The 17,772-nt window shown below is 34.6% G+C and overlaps 2 protein-coding genes across 12 annotated transcripts in view; both read right to left on the reverse strand.

Moving 5' to 3' along the window:
- The window catches only part of LOC306873963 (pericentriolar material 1 protein-like), a 60,981-nt gene extending 56,812 nt beyond the window's left edge, over positions 1-4,169 (reverse strand). For 8 of the 10 annotated variants that reach the window (XR_013784553.1, XM_079423584.1, XM_079423581.1 and 5 more), the window contains exons 1-2: positions 4,013-4,169; positions 2,581-2,698 (exon numbers count right to left, since the gene is read on the reverse strand). Coding sequence is in view for 9 of the 10 variants with exons in the window: in XM_079423584.1 (XP_079279710.1) it covers positions 2,581-2,685 (105 nt within the window). In the remaining variant the exon portion in view is untranslated. Of the gene's footprint in view, positions 1-2,580; positions 2,699-3,155; positions 3,528-4,012 lie in introns of those variants that run through there. The other 2 variants (XM_079423580.1, XM_079423577.1) reach the window with 1 other exon arrangement.
- Positions 4,170-6,151: 1,982 nt separating this feature from the next.
- The window catches only part of LOC306874175 (uncharacterized protein), a 50,036-nt gene continuing 38,415 nt past the window's right edge, over positions 6,152-17,772 (reverse strand). For both annotated transcript variants that reach the window (XM_079424010.1, XM_079424009.1), the window contains exons 8-15: positions 15,077-15,143; positions 12,193-12,407; positions 11,790-11,895; positions 11,609-11,682; positions 11,367-11,462; positions 8,931-9,047; positions 7,638-7,735; positions 6,152-7,476 (exon numbers count right to left, since the gene is read on the reverse strand). In XM_079424010.1, coding sequence (XP_079280136.1) covers positions 7,275-7,476; positions 7,638-7,735; positions 8,931-9,047; positions 11,367-11,462; positions 11,609-11,682; positions 11,790-11,895; positions 12,193-12,407; positions 15,077-15,143 — 975 coding nt within the window. In that variant the 3' untranslated portion in view covers positions 6,152-7,274. The remainder of the gene's footprint in view (positions 7,477-7,637; positions 7,736-8,930; positions 9,048-11,366; positions 11,463-11,608; positions 11,683-11,789; positions 11,896-12,192; positions 12,408-15,076; positions 15,144-17,772) is intronic.

Below are 17,772 nucleotides of genomic sequence, written 5' to 3' on the forward strand. Positions count from 1 at the left end.
TACTGTAATCATCACCTGAGCATGAGTTGAGCAACCTCAAAAAGAGACATAAAACCCGAAACAATGCCTTCCTGGTTCTATCGTTACAAAGTTGGTAGGGTTTTTTTTTTTTTTTAAAGGGTTCTTGAATGCTTGAAATAAGGTCTTTAACACAATCTCAAGAAATTACTGTATTTTATTCTACAACATAAATTACTAATACCCCATTTATGATTGTTTAAGCTTTTACATGTTTTGAAAAGGGAGATGGCAAACAAGTGACTAAATGGGACGTTGTCGGGGACATTAAACATCATTAAGCCCAATAGGAAAACTACTGACTCACTAGTCCTTTTCTACAGCCTTGAGTGTGTTTATACTTATATTCCTGCAAATTATTCTACCTCAAACTTTCCAGCATGTAGATTTTAAATTTACAGTTAAAAAAGTTGAAACCTAATGATGTTCATTGACAAGCTTTTTTCCCATGACTAAGACGAGACGAAGACGAGGTGACAATAAGGTCAATAAACGATAACTATGACTATATCAACATGCGATTTCGTTGACGAAATAAGACAGGACTAAAATCCATTCAAAAAATAAAAACTTTACCAAAAACCTCTTTTCATTTTCTTCAAAAAAGGAGACTAAATGTTATTGCAGACTGGTGTACACCCCTCTACGCGAGCTTACATGCGTGCAGACGGTTGCCAAATATCAAGAGTTAAAATCTCAGAATTAGATTTTTGCTGTTACAAGGATACATTTTCTGCCCGTTGTTTTGCTTATTTTAAGCAATCTGGCAACTACGCGCATGTGCTCACTCCTCATTGCGGAAGCGCAGCCGACAATGATCTGAAAACACCGACATACAAGCTGGAGTTTAGCGATCTAAATGAAACTGTCATTCAGCCGGTCTGTGTTCTGTCATGAGATCTCGACTGTATTGTTTGCGATTGTGGTTGCTGAATAAATGCACTTACTCAACCGCTGTTGTTTTAATAGAGAAATAGGCAATTGCAATTTGGAATTAGTGGAATTACAAGGAATTTCCCTATTATAATATTTATTTTTTGTTTGTTTTACCAGTTTTCATAATGTAGATAGAGAGCGTGCATAAGTCTTTGGTATTAATATATATAATAAAAAGCCTATAATTAAATCAGAACACTAGATGAGGTAAAATAAACCATGTAGGCCTATGAGTCTACATTCTATTGATTTGTGCTTACTGGTGAAAGTGGCATATCACAATGTTCCTTTAAAGATTTAACCTAGATAAATGTGTGCTATTAGGCGCATATCCAATCATTTGTGTGGAGAGTGGAAGCTGAAGCTTCAGGACATCAGTGGAAACCAATTAAATAAATACGCCATCATTTTTGCTCGTAAAAGGTAAGAATAATACATCGTTCGAAACTGTAAAGGGTCTTTTTTTTATTTGTGTGCACAAACGTTGTGCGTTTGTAAAAATAAAGAAAACAAATAGCATGCAATTTCTCCCATCTGAGTCTTGGAGCAAAAAAGCAGTGAAACGCTGCAAATATTTTCCTTAAAGATATGATGAATATATCTATAGAAAGCTTTAAATGACTACAAAACGAAATAATTCAAATCCAAAAAAAAAAAAAAAACTCTTTCATTATGTAATCCGTAAAGATGCATTTCTTTCTAAAGGCGCATCTAATGATGAGATGGTCAGTCAGGGTCAATTTCAATAATTCAAATGAATAAATAATTCTAATATCTCCTTACTATTTCCCCCCAACATATACATGGTAACTTTTACGGCAGGTTTTAACCTATTTAGCACGTTCAAGTCGCTGTGCACCATGGTCACGAAAACTCATCATTTGCATGTATTTTTAAGCATTGCGGTTAAAAACAAGTGACTGAAACGCAAAAAGCAGCACTACATGTTCAAGCTGTTGGTTTTTGAGCGTGATTTCTGCAATTGGGTCGGATCGAGGTTGGGTCATATTCACACCTTAAACGAACCGTACCAGAGTTTGTTTGGAAGTGGACCAAGACCACTCTTCAGCTGGGTCTCAGTACGGTTGTTTGTTCCGCACCAGAGTGCGATTGCTGTATTCACACCTGCCCAAAAGATCCGCACCAAGAGCGGAAACGAATTTGAGTTTGATTAAATCGAACCAAGCAAGACAGATTGCGAATACACCCTAAGACTAAATAAAAAATGGCTGCCAAAATTAATAGGCCAACGGTAGGTCTACGGTTAATTAATAATAATCTTATTGCTAAAATGTCAAGTTTTCATTGACTAAAACAAGACTAAAATAATTCAGGTTTTCTTTGACTAAAACTAGACTAAAATGTTGAGACTTTTAGTCGACTAAAATATATAAAAGTTGTGTTCATTCGTGAAGATTATCATGATGAACAAAATATCTCATGATCTGTTATTGGTCACAGAGCTTATTTTCTGCAATACTCAAAAAGCCAACAGAAAAAAACCTATTGGCTTTTTGTTGAGGGAACCAGAGTGGTGCTAACTTCCGGGTTGGCCTACAAACATACTTCATCCTTGCCACACTCTAATGATCCTAACGCAGAAGTATCAGTGTGACTGAATCATACCATATTGTTGAGTCGGTCATCTAAGCTTCCATTGGAGATGCTCCAGTTGTGCAGCTCCTGCTCAACTGTGCCGCCTTCAAATGGCGTGCCGCCCGTCGCCATCATGAACAATCAGAATCTGCAGAAAACCACCAAAATTAACACTTACACAACCCCAATCCACTTTCTCAGAAAATTAATATACACGGTGCAGCCAAACTGCCTCTTGATGTGACATTCATTTGAGTGGCTGAGGTTTGTTTGACCAGCTACCAAGCAACATATAACACCCCACAATGAGCATGACAACATTAACTTGAATAAACTGATAAAGATAATGACAGACCTTCACCAGAGTATCGGTTCTTATAATATCCTTTAAAAATGTAGCTACTGTGGCAATACCATGATGCAGTAATTGTAATACAATGATATTTTGATACATGTATTCACTATGGTACTGAATCCACTTAACGTTATATGGTTCTCCAAAGGTACTACCATAGTAACGTTACACGTATAAAAATACAAAAAACACATTACTATGGTAAATGTCAAAAAATAAGTTAGGCCACTGTTATTAAAACGTAACTTACTTATCAAAAACGACGTTTGTGCTCTTTGTTCTCCGAGAAATGTGCGCTGAGGCCTTGTTTTGGTTTTATAATCTGCTCGTTTGTGAGAGAGGTGTCCGTTAAAACGGTTAACCCGGTCAACCCGCTCAGTTACCCGGCTAACTGTCAACACTCGCTTCTCTCTTACATAGGCGCTGTAACCTGTGCAGGTGAAACTGAGCTGAATACGTTTAGAGTAACGTTAGTTTATGATATTACAAACCAACGGTTTTTATAAATTGAGTACAAGCTCCCTCACAGACATAAAATCCTCGAGCATAGTGACTGACAGAGACTTTAAGAGGCGCGTGAAAGCTTTTTGGTCTGTCACTATGGTAACCTCTGGCACAAGCCTTGGAACTCTAAGGTTAGTTCCCCGCGAAAACTCCCGGCTTAGAGAAATAAACCAACACAGGGTCACAACAACACAGCCGCATATCTCAAGTCTGGTTAATATATTTATAATAAAGATTAGAAGCTAAACCACACATTAGCTCAATAGCGTGTGTTATTCTATATTGACATAGGGCTTGGTGTTCTTAAACTTGTCCACCTGACACAAAGGCATCACTCTCTCACATAATACGATCCACTCGGTCCACCTTCAAGCGTCCCACATCCAATTGTCCCATTTAAATTGTTTTCCATAATCATAAAACGAGAGCAAAACTTTCACATTTGAGTGTTATTTCACTCAGAGATACGAAATACGCTGATAATTCTTGAAATAACTTTGAATGTCTTTAGTGAGGGAGCTAGCAAGCTAACAGAAGTTGAGAGAGAAACAACTGAACGAGCACAGCTAGCAGACTGTTTTACTGAATAATCAGGAAACTTACCTTGAACGCCGAGGCAACCTACTACTGGAACATGAAAATTATTCTCATATACAGTTTATTAAAATCCCAAATAACGTGTCAATGCGTAGTGTGCCTTCCACTCGGAGCAATCGCCTCTCCAGTCGCGGCCATCTTTAGCCCATATCCAAACAAACAGGCGGAAGGATACCGCTCTCATTTTCATTAAACCAACATTCATTGTGGATTTCCTTTTATTTGTTGCATATTTGGATATTAAAAGTTTATGTTTATATTTTAAGATGAAATCATTAAATAGGTTAAGCTAGCTAACAAATGAGGCCACAAAAGAGTGGCACTATTTTTCTTCTCGGAAGCATTTGGAACAGTTAGTTATGCGCAATGTCTTAAAAGTACAGATGCAGAGAAATGTGACTGATGGAAAGATGATGAGTTTAAGACATATAAAGTCTTTCTCTTCACATCGCATGAAGTTACAGGGCATGGGAGATTTGTATTGATGAGTAGGCTACTTGGTCTTTGTGCTCTTTATCATAAGCACTCTTGGTATAAGTTACACTGATGCATCTATATATTTGACAATACATTCATGAAAAAGAGACAAAACGTGTGGAGCTGTTGTTTTGTAGTACAATGTCACTTGGAGGATGATGTGAACAAAAATGACAAAGTGAATAGTACTGGTTCAAACTACTTAGTATTAGTAGCATGAGGATGAACATATTCAGAAACACACAAATGCATTATAATGTAAAATAACTAAGTAAGTGTTTGGTTACACTTTAATTTAAGGTCATTAGACACTTTATTTTAAGGTAATTTATTAAATAAGTAATATCAGTTAACAACACATACTATTATTGCTTTGGTTTAGGATTAGTTGCATGTAATTATGCATAATTTACTGTTAGTGCTATAGCAAGTATGTAACTTGTAATAAGGATACTGTAAAATAAAGGGTTGCCATGTTTTTAGGCTTATTTTCTCTGACATTGCTTTCATTTGGCTACCCATTTTGAACAGACCTTCACGGCTCGAGTGTTCATCAGGGGAATGAATTTCCTTTTTGAAAATGTGTGTTTATGGATTTTTACTGATAAGACATATTTCTACTGAAATAGCTGAGCTTTGGGCTGTTTTCCATGGCAGGCTGTTGATATCATGCAGTCAGCATTTTCCCAGTGCAATTCAATAAGCAAATACTGTGAGTTATGATCATTCCTGTGACCATACAGATGTTGACACATGTACACGTACACATATGCGCACGTATGCATGTGCTTTTTCTAACATGCACACACATGCCCTTTATAATCTATCATTCCTGCCCTCTCGGGCTCTTTACACACACCGTAAGAAATACTTAAGCTCTATAGAGTGAAATTTACTATGTGATTAGTAATAGGTTTTCTGCAGGTTTTTATGAAAGTAAATTTAAAACTGTTTAAGACATTTTTATGACAAATTAAAGAAAGATTAAGGAATAAATGGAATGGAACACGATATGTCAGCATGGTCTCTAAATGTAAAAGTCTTGAAGTAGCAATGCTTTAAAGTTTGAAAATACAACTTCCAACTGATATCCATTACTTTTTAATAAATGTAATTAAAAAAATAAAATAAATAATAATAAAAAAAACGTCTTGAATAATTTTGTGTAAACTTTGCTTAACCCACAGAAATATTTAATTTCTATTAATACTTGCAGTTAGTTTTGCTTTCCTTTATCTCCAGTTTTTTTTATTATAAAAAATGGGTAAATACAAAAACATAAAAATAGCTCAGTAACATAATGTGCCTTCAGCTCTTAAGCAAAAGAAAACTTACACTAATGTTAGAATTTACAAAGTCTACATATTATATAAAAATATAAAATATATTTTTTTGTTCGTAACCGTATTGTAACTTGTCAGTACTCCATTCGCTTCGCATTTCCAACTAGAGGTCACTCTCTCGTGATTTGTCCTTCCATTTACAGTGAAACATTTCAAGTTTAACCACAAGGTGGAAGAATAGGTTAAAGTGAAAGTCCACTCCATCTTTTACTCTGCCTCATGTCGTTTCAAACCTGTATGACTTTCTTTATTCTCTGGAATACAAAAGAAGATATTTAGAAAATTGTTGTTTTGGACTTACAAAAAAATACAATGGAAGTCGATGGGAGCCAAAAGTGCTTTCATTTTTAGGCAGACTATCCTTTCCATAATACTGAAACTGTCAATTTAATTTCAAATCCTACCAGTATAAAAACAAATTCTATTTATTTTTAAAAAGGTGGTGGAATAAAGAACAATTATATGAATTATGTATAAAGTATAAAACCACCATGAAATCATGCTCTCTTGGTCAAACTGTAAGATAAAACTGTGTGGAAAGCTTTGAGTTCACAAACATATTTTTTTTCATCATCATTCATCATTTTTATTTATATTTCCTCTAATGTATACATGTACTTTATTTAAATAAATTCTAAACTTAAAAAATAACCCTGTTTGTTGTTTGCATTAAAATAAACAATACAAAATATAATAAACATCAAGAAATTGAATGCAGTAATTAAAAAAAATAAAAATAAAATAGGGCAAAGAAGGGCACTGTGGTTGAGATAGTGACACATTCACACCTAAAGCGCTCTGGATGTGTGGGCCACTGGACACAGTTTGGGAGAGAAGTAAATACATTCCACAATATTAGGAATAGAGATCTGGATCTACAGTATGCACTCCAGTTCAGAGGTGTGGTTGAGATTTAAGCTTCTTTCTTGAAATGTCTTTTTTCCCCTTTCTGTATTCATGCTGTAAAATGTCAATCCACGCAAATAGAGGACTTCTGTTTTCCTTCCTTTTTGCAAATATCATATAGTGTTCTTGTCAGCATACAAAGAAAATGACAGCTTACATCTCGACTTACTATGCACAAATCATTTTAATAAAAAAAAAGGATAAAGGAGCACAAGTAACAGAAAATGGCTGTCCGAGGAAGAGATACTCTATGTACAAGCCCTGAGGTATATTCCCTCCTCAGAGAAATGTTTGTGAAAGGGATTGAAGGAGAAAAAAAAAATTTAAAATAAGGGAGAGACAGACAATAAAGAACAAACGAGCGTGTAACTGAACAAGGCAATTCCTTGATCTAGAAGTGCAACTGTGCATCATTGTCTTTAACTGGAAAGGGAACACTTCTAAACTTCACAAGGCTTTGCAAACTGTACAAGTCCTATTGTAGGAATAAAATGGCCAGAAGGTCCATAGGTGACTGAGCGAGCGTGGTCAGAGTTCAGAGGTTATCTGGGTGATATCGGGGTTGTGATATCAGAGAAAGAGGCAGAGTTCCGGGGTGAAGAGGGTGAGAGGCGTCGAGGGCTGCAAAGGTCCCCGTTGTGTAGTTTCCACAGCAACTCCTCGTTCTCCATAGATAGCCGTTTGTTGACCTTTGACTCTTTCTGTAGGGTCTGTTGAAGCATGGCCTGCTCTGAGGAGAGCTGCCTACAGTCAAACAAGAAAAAAAAAAGATTTGAAAATCTCTGCTTTGAGAATTGAATACACTGATATTATTAAGAAAAAGCTATGATGGATCCTAGAAATACAGAAAAAAAAAAAAAAAAAAGAAAAAAAAAAAAAAAGGTGCCTACAAAAATTCTACCTACCTTGAAAGTGCAGCATGTTTGTCCATCCTAGCCTTGTAGTCCTCGTTCTCCTGCTGGACCTTATTTAAACACTCTTCCAGTTTCAAATTATCATCAATCTGTAAACAATGTTGAAAATATGAATGTATTATTTATTAATCAAACAGGCGCTATACCAATGGTAAACCCAAAGTTAAGTTACAAATTTCAGTTTTTGTCTATATAGATTTCTGTGTTAGAGAGTTTAAATGTGGCAAATCACAAAAAAAAAAAAAAAATGCTACTGCGCTGTACAACTTACCTGTTATGGTCGAGTAAAATCTACATACTGCTGAACTTAACGTTCATTAAGAAATTAAGTAAATATGACCATTATATTTGATTTCACATTTAAGTGTGAAATCTAGGAATTAAGTCAAATCTAGTAAATTTAACAAAGAAAATAAATAACTTTAGCTTGGCCAGTAAAAGCTTGAGTAATTTTTACTTAGTCAAAGCTTACTGTGATTTTACTCAATATAGTACTGAATTAAACCACGCTTTTAAAGTGTATGTTTTACTCAGTAAGTAAATCATGCAATAGATATCATGTAGACACCATATTATCTACATGATTAATAACGCGGCACTCATCCGAACACGGAGACTTCAATACTTGGTACACAATACACAATGACAGTTGCATTCTGTTGATCATTTTGGAGTATGAATGTGTCATTATGAGTAGAAAATTAAAGCTACTAAACCTAACAACAACAAAAAAACAATAAAACAGTGTAAATACAGCTGGAAAACAGCTAAAAAAAAAAAAAAAAAAAAAAAAAAAAAAATCAACCTTATTTATTATTCATGCCCCAGTGCATGATGGGAACACCAGTATCAGAAAATTTGAGTAGGTTTTACTTACTTTATAACATTGATATTTATGCTTTAACTTCTACAAGATTGAATTGAGCACTTATATAGAATTTACTGTTAAATTATTGCCTGAACTAACTTTTTCATGTAGAAATTGCATTTCTTTTTCTGTAGCATTTACTCCACCACAAAATCAGTTTTATCGATGTAGGGTCCAATATCATTTTTGGACTCAAATGACTTTCATTATATGAACAAAACCATTCTTCAAAGTATCTTCTTTTGTGTTGTGTTGTACAATCATTTGGATTAATCAGTAAATATCTAACAGTGATTATGTAATAAGAATTTAGGAAGCTGACTAATGACTAATCCAAAATTTAATGGGCTCATAATGCCACAAGAAAGCTACAGGGGCAACTAATGCATATTTATTATGTCTGTGCATATTCTCACCAGTTTGTCCATCTGCATGAGTTTCTTGTCTTGCTGGTGTATCTGGTTGGTCTTTATTTCCAGCACGGCTCTGAGACTCTCCAGCTCCTGTTCCAAATACAGCGTGTGGGCGTCCTTCTGCACACAGAGAAACAGGTGCTCAGTTTGCGTTTACGCCATCTGGGACTAAAGAAATACATGGAGCATCTCTACAGGTCACAGGCTTGGCGTGGGTCATAGTACTAGCTTTACATGGTCAAGATGGTTAATCAGATGTCCCACCAGCCCTCTTGAAACTACGGTTGGGCATGCTGTTGTTGACAAGCACACCAGAATAAGAACAGAAGAACCACGCAAATGTAAACATTTCTAATGGACTGCATTAGGGTGCAGTTCTTGGTGTCAGTGTTGTTATTTATAACTATTAACGGTCCTTTTTGTTAATAGAAAAAAGGCTGAACTACAATAACATGTAAATAATACATGAAAAGAAAAAAATTAGAAATTAAGTGAAACTAAATTGAAGTACTAAAATTACTACAACTAAACTTGAAAAAAAAGCCTAATAGAAATATTAAAACGTAATCAATATGACAAAAAAAACAATGAAATTACTCAAATTAAAAATTATTACAATAAAAGTCAAAATATTCATAATTATAATAATATATTACCATTAGTTTTGGGGCTTGTCATAAAACTAGAGAAAAAAGGATTTAAAATTCAATTACACTAACTGTTAAAGCTGCAGTCCGTAACTTTTTTGGGTTAAAAATTATCCGAAATCAATATCTGAGAAAGTACATAACCAGCCAGTGTTCAAAACTATCGCCTTACTTTAGCCCGAGTCACAACAGTTAGCTTATAATAATGTTTTCTAATTTGAATGGTATGGGTAGGTTTCCACGGGAAATTCGAGAATGGCACTGCGTTATTACGTCACGTCTGTAAACATGAAGTTTTCGCAGCTAGCAGGCTGTCGCATGTGAGGATCCTGCACGTGACGGATCGTTTAGCCTTTTCTCACAGTAGCTAGAATAATTAAGTGTATCATTTTGATGGCGGATTGTGATCCAGAAAGGATTGTGTGTTTATGAAGCACGTGTGAATTAAATTAAATTATATTCCAGTCTTAAATGTGCTTCTGATTACAGATAGCCTCGGATTACACAAGATTTGTATTATAAATAAAACCATTTCGAAGTGAGCATAGTTTGCTTTTGGGGTTAAAAGAATTTCTTAATATGAAATTTGAATGGTATGACAAATAGATTAGACTGTACAGAAATTGAAATCTACATGCTAATAAATCAAATTCAAATTCAAATTTTGAATTTGAATTTGATTTATTAGCATGTAGATTTCAAATTCAAATTTTATTATTTTATTTATTATTTATATGAGCTAACCGATCGTTAAGATTTAATCACCATTAGTAGCGCGATTTATTGTAATGCTTTTTTCCTCAGTTGGTCAGAACAAACGTGGCAGACTTATTTACTTGTTCAGATGACAATATATGGTGAAAATTCTGATTTGGGTTATATATTCCAAGACGTAGGCTAAGTGTTTGATTCACACTGGTGCGGTGAATGACAGCTACACATTCACCTCAAAACATTAGATTCATCCGCGCTGAAGCCATGCCAGAGTACAGCCCACGTAATAAAGATAATTCCGCACGTGGCTGTAATACCAGGTTTTCAACATTGGCGACAAAGAGGCAAAACTTACGGACTGCAGCTTTAACCAGCAATGTGGTTATACTGTGAATAATACTGTATTGACCAAATATAAGACAATGTTTTTTTCTTGGACATGCATTTGAAGAAGCGCGGCCGTCTTATATTCAGGGTCTAGACTTTGACATGTCAATAATACACCCACAACAATAGGTAGCGCCAAACACACATAAAACAAGTGTGCCATGAAATATGTCATGTAATGTGTGTTGTAAAATCGCGAGTGAAAACAAAAGAAAAATAAAATGCTTACAGTCGTGACTGTCATGTTAGCCTGATGGGACCAAACTTCCTCCGTAAGTGATTTTAAATCATAAGACAGAACCAAGATTTGAAGGCTACAATAAGATTTCACTTCTACTGTTAATAAAATTTGGTAGGCTAATATGAGATGGATAGCCTAAATGTTATATAATTCAGATGGGCTACCTGTTATTTTTATGGTATATCAAAAAGGGTATATTTTTAAATGTCATTACTGTCAGGTACATTTTACCAGTATTGACCATACTTTCAAAACAAAAATTAAAATAGGAAAAATATGCCATATGAAAATAATTTAAGAAAAAATGTTTTACAGAAAAAAGAAAAAAAAAAGATTTGGTTTTCCAAAAGCCTTTTTCCAAAAGGTACATCTGGAAAAGGGGGTGGGAGGGGTCGTCTTATATCCGGGTCAATACGGAACATATTACTGCAAAAGTATTGCAAATTTTACCTGACTTTTGTCTGCTAGAGCTCTCCTCCGTTCCTCCTCTTCTCTCAATCTTTCTTTCAAAGCCTCGTTTTCTGCTGTCAAAGTCAGAATCTTCTCCTGTAGGGGAGAGAAAAGTGATTAAATAAACAATTATCAAAAAGTATATACACATTATTTTCAATTTGCTAATTAAGCATGAATACTACATTTTGAAGATTAAACGTAAGTTAATTCATATTTGTAAGTTGAAAGGTGATTCATACATTAAGCATGGCTTCAGACTCCTTGAGTGTTTTATCAAGTTCTTGCATATCCTGTTCATGAGTCTTCCTGAGCTCTGGAAAAGAAAAAAAAATGGATTGATTTTCCTCATCCGACAGAAAGATACTGTACATTAAATGAAAGAATAAACAATAGGCTTTTTGATGAGTGCAGTGAAATTACCTTCAAGTGAAGTCTCATGTTCCTGTTTCAGTGTTGCTATCTGCTGAGTGTGTGCCACTTCCTGTTGGTTCCTCAGGGCTTCTTGTTTGCTCCTCACATCCTCCACCTGTCAGTGGAAACCATACTCATCGTCATCATCATCTAACTATACAATTTTTGCTCAAGTTGCACTGGTTGGTACTGCAGAGCAGATGCAGCAAATATGTTTTCAGTTACTGATGCCATTTATTCACAGTTGTCAAACATTTAAAAAACAGTTCAAACATTCAGAAAATGCGCTCACAATAAACCAGATGTAATATTGTGTGATTAGAGCCGTGTGATTTGAGTTGTTTAACATGATTACATAACAATTGTGATCTCAGTGTGATGTAAGCAGAGGCAAGCCCAGGTAAGATCCTACCAGCTGCTGCATGAGCGCCCTGCATTTATCCGCCTCCCTCTGATAGGCCTCGTGGGTCTTGTCCCATTCTGAAGAGTAGAAGTCCTTCAGTCGCTCTTCCAGCTGCTGTAGGTCTGTCTGATGCTGCTCCTGTAGTTTCTGAAACAATGCCTCCAAAGTTACACGCACCTCTTCCTTCTCTTTCTCCAGCTGCTCACAACATGAGATAGAGTTACCTGGGAATTAAGTGATAGAGAGGAGCATGTTAGGAAGAAGATGATTCTTGATCTTGTGGTCCTGATCTTCAGAACGCTCAAGAGTTACATAAACTTGGCTTTGTCTTAGTGCTTAGTCTGGATCTAAGTCTTGGATTTAACTGCTCCATATCTAACATACTGTGGCTACTTGAACTTAATGCTGGAATAAATTCTCTCTTTATTTACAACAATATTTTTTAGACAGGCCTTGGTCTGAATTAGGGCTTTGAAGAATTTGGTATTAGTCTTGGTAGAAACTTGAACAGATTCTTAAAACCATCATTTATTCTTAGATTGTGACTATTGTACTGCAAATTTAAAATTTAATTGAATCTAGAATGTTCTGATGGTACAGACCAAACAATAAAGAATCCACCAGTTGGTCAAATTTCTAAAGAGTCAGTAAAATTCCAGAATAGAACCTAGAATGTACTGGTGGTAAAATTCCTTAAGTTGTCACAATTCTATTCTAGATTCTACTGACTCTTCAGCGAATTAAATATGTAGAAATCTAGAAAGTTTTGATGGTCAATTCTCTAAAGAGCCAGCAGACACAAAAATGTTTTGTATAACACACAATCTAGAATGTACCATGGGTTTATTTCGACAAAGAGAATAAAAACTAGAATTTAACCTAGTGTAAATTGAAACAGCAGAACACTTCTAAAAGTTAAATCTACTGAACATTGTTTTTGTTAACTGAAATAAAAATTTAATAAAAAAATAAAAAAACAGAATTGAACAGAAATGTCCTAGACACTTGTATAAAAAAATGAAATGAAATAAAATAAGCTTTAAATTGAAGTAATAAAATTACTAAAAAGAAATTAAAGCTAAGAATATAAAAAAATACCAATAAAAATAAAACAGCACATAACAAAAATTTAAATGAAAACTGAAAATATAAAAATAAAAGCCAATTCAAAATATTAAATACCATAATACAACAATATTATATACACATGTATATTAATAATTATTAAGAATTCTATTCTTCAAAATATTGAATAATCAGTACATTTACATTAAAATTACACAATTACAAATTACTAACTAGTGCCGTTAGGAGTCCTCTCAAATTTTCAATGGACATTTAAGCCTAGCATGCATATGTTTCTGAAGCCTCAGGTCAGGATAACCATTTCTTTGAATTCTGTGAGGAGCCAGTGTGAGTGAAACATTCCTCATACACCACACACATCCCTCACACTTGTTCTGAAGCCAAAGGCCATGACAGTGCGTAAGGCCAGACTAATTAAACATAACAAGCTGCACATCCTTAACATTCTACAGCATTAGAAATGTGTGTCCAGGCTTGCCAAGAATGTGTGCGTATTTGTGTCCAAGGTACAAATGCACTGAGGAGTCATATTTTGTTGCTAACACATACAAACAAATATACCAACTCCAAACACAATAAAAGGCAGTCAAACGTCTGCAGGGTGTAATAAAACAGGTGGAATGTGATTGCCGTGTGGTTGTTAACATCGGTTTCCTAATTTCCAAACAATGAGCTGTTCACTTCCATCAATACGATGCTCATCAGAACAGAGAATTCAACAGGATAAAACATGAAACAGCCTCACTCTGGAATGTAGAGAATAATATCATCCAAGAACAAATGTGTGACTGGCAAATCACAGCAAGGTAATAAAGTTTCAAACACAAGCTAAACGGTGTTAATGATAATATGTGACCCTGGACCACAAAACCAGTCATAAGGGTCAATTTTTCAAAATTGAGTATATATATATATATAATAAATAATAATAAATAAGCTTTCCTTTGGTGTATGGTTTATTAGGATAGGACAATATTTGACCGAGATATAACTATTTGAAAATCTGGAATCTGAGGGTGCAAAAAAAAAATCTAAATATTGAGAAAATCACCTTTAAAGTTGTCCAAATGAAGTTCTTAGCAATGTATATTACTAATCAAAAATTAAGTTTTGATAGGATATTAAGTAAAGATCATGTTCCATGAAGATATTTTGTAAATTTCTTACTGTAAATATATCAAAGCTTTATTTTTGATTAGTAATATGCATTGCTAGGAACTTCATTTGGACAACTTTAAAGGCGATTTTCTCAATATTTAGATTGTTTTGCACCCTCAGATTCCAGATTTTCAAGTAGTTGTATCTCGGCCAAATATTGTCCTATCCTAACAAGCTCATTTATTCAGCTTTCAGATAATGTATAAATCTCAATTTTGAAAAATTGACACTTAAGACTGGTTTTGTGGTCCAGGGTCACATATAGACTGAGAAATAATACATAGATCACTAGAATGTAACATTTTCTAAAGAAGAGGTGAGTGAATACGGCTAAATACGGCTTGGGTAAATAATCTGTAACAAAAAAACAAAACCTGCTAAAACAAATTATGCAATTCCAACTAGGTGTGACCCTGAAACTAGACATTCACACAGACCTATTTTATCAGAATTGTGCCCTTGAGCAAGGCAGTTATTCCAAGGTTTCTCACAGAGGCTTTCCCTACAATTAGTGTTTTTCAAGTCACTCTGAATAAAAGCACCTGTTAAATGACAGCTATCTAACCAAGATGAAAGCTTGCGGTCTGTGAGCCTTGAGAAGGGACGACATAACCAAGCCTCTGTGTGTGACTGGACATGTGTTACTTACTCAGTTGCTCTCGCAGGTTGTTGATTTGGACAGAAAGTTCTTCCTTCTGTTTGACTGCCACCTCACGCTTTAACAAACAACAGAAGAAACAAAACCAAAAATTTGTCACTCAAACAAATCAAGAAAGTGTAAAAGCATAGTTGGTAATAAAATGTCTGATGTAAAGATTTTAGGTAAAAGAATATATAGCATTAGACTTATAGGATATACAGTATACAATAAAAATAATCAGGAAAATATTAATTTATATTATTTAAAAAATAATGCATTTTTGAAAGAATAAATATTACATTTAGTTAATGTAAGGTCATAAAAGGAGCATAATGTTTTATGTTTAATACAAAATATTATGTGTTGTTTTAAATATTTTTAGAAGTATAGCTTGTCACAATGCAAAGGTTCTTAAAACATTTTCAGAAAAAATTTATAAAAAAGAAAAACAACCTAACAAACCAAATCTAGGGGACAGTGCTGTTAATTAAAACTAAACAAAAACTTTAGTAAAATAAAATATACATATTAGAATAACGACTTAAATGAAAATTTACAGTTCTGTTAAAATAAAATGAATTTGAAGCACTAAAATGACTAAAACTAAAGATAAAAGAACTAATAAAAATACAAAAGCACAAAAATTACTCAAAATTAAATGAAAACTGGGAATATAAAAATAAAAGCTAATTCAAACTAATAAGCATATAAATACAGATGATAACAAAATAATCGCTCCTGGGGGAAACCACCAAATATTTAGCAAATTCTTCTTTCACTGAAATGAGCTACTTCCACTCACAGCCTATGAACTTAAATGAGCCAACTGTTTGTTAAACAATTCAACAATTCAAACATATTTTAATCCCAAATCACTATTAAAATAATTAAATATTTTATTGTTATGAATTGATTAATCAGTCATTTAATGTAATGTTGTTACTTCTTTGTCTATTATAATTATTCATCTAAATTTTTTTTTTTTTTTAAATCAGCCAATAATTTAGATTCTGGTCATGGTCCTCAGAATAAGAACAACTGTACTACAGGTCACACATTAAAATTTCCCCAAAACCTTTAAAAGATTCAAGATATGCTTCAGTTCAACCTCAAACATACTGTAAAAGAACCAAGCCACTTCTTGATTCATTTTACAAAATGAATCCACACATTTGATTATAATTATGAATAAAACACTCTGCAATCCCCAAGCCTTTGCAATGATATCATGCATTATGTGTGACTCTCCGCTGGACACTGTCAGTACTGGCAGAATGCCTTGTTGTAGTTGGATAAGAACCATCTCAATCAGTTTCTTATCTGCAGGCATGATCAAGGGTCAGTGTGAGGCTGAATTAAATGTTCCAGGAAAGACATATGTGTGTGCCTGTGATTAAGTGACGCTTAATGTTACAGTAACCTCTACATAGCCAAAGATCACATGGCCTGAGAGAGATTACCATGTTCTGTGATAAAGATTGTCAGAACACATGATAAACAAACTTAACAGAACATGCTGACACACAAACCTCACGTCCAAACTGGAGTCAAACTCCCAGTTATGGTTACTGTACTCACATGTACTCGGGTTCATGGCCTCAGATGAGAGAACAGGAGTTTTACACCACTGAACTATACAAAAACACACTTTGCATGGGCAAAGCACACAAGGAACACCTTCTACAGACTCAGGGAAAAAGCAAGCATGTGATTGTGCACTTAAGGTTTGAATGCACAAACTGGAAACATAAATAAAGATCAAAATAAATAGATTACTCCATATGCACAACACATGATGCGCGACTGCCATCACAAACCATAATGAATCACCTAACAAGATTAACAATGGTTTGGTTGATGGTTGAGCAGGAAGTTAAGAATCAAAAAATACCTACACCTAAGTTACTGAGAAACAGAGTAGCAACTAGTAAATCTGCCAATACCAGTAATTCCAAAATAACCACTCCAAAGAACTAAACTGCACCTTTTGATTCTGCTTGGAGCCAGGAAGCTTCTTCAGGCAAGGTTTGCTCCCAGAGGAGCCCATTTTCTCCTCAAACTCACACTCCTGCTCTCTCTTCTCCCCTACCAATCAAACAACCCAACAATCTTCAGCTACTTTCCAACTTCTCTACTCTAAAAACTGGTCTGTCAGTATCAGTCTCCAGGCACGCTGCATTAGAAAGATTCCCTCCCTATCACAGACCTGCTCCCGTATTCCTCCTAAGAGAGGGAGTGGAAACTCAGATAAGAGAAAATGGAAAGATGAATGTTGAAAGAGTGAGTAGGTGGAAAAATCGGTTCTGTGGTTATGAAGAAAATCTTTATTTTTTTAGGGGCAAGCAATTTGATTGGTTCTTACTGATATACTGAGACCAAAGTAATAGATGAATCATATTTTGCCAGGGTACATAGGAAAGAAGTAAGTTCAAAGGTGATATCAGAGTTACATAACATTGCTGTTCTATAAATGAGATCATGCTTGGTGTTTTGGAGTTTATATAATATTATGGTCAACACAGGAACCGTTACATGGCAAAAGACCACAGGTCTGCAAAGTTGTGTAAGAAAAATACATGAAGAATCAGAACAAATGAGTAATTAGAAAGGGGGGAAAAAATATCCAATTAAACAGTACTGAGGTATTTGCTCAAAGTTAGATTTTAATCAAATCCATATGCAATAGTTTTGATGACAGTTCAAGC

Source organism: Barbus barbus (assembly GCF_936440315.1).
Source record: "Barbus barbus genome assembly, chromosome: 8".
NCBI classification, from domain to species: Eukaryota; Metazoa; Chordata; class Actinopteri; order Cypriniformes; family Cyprinidae; genus Barbus; species Barbus barbus.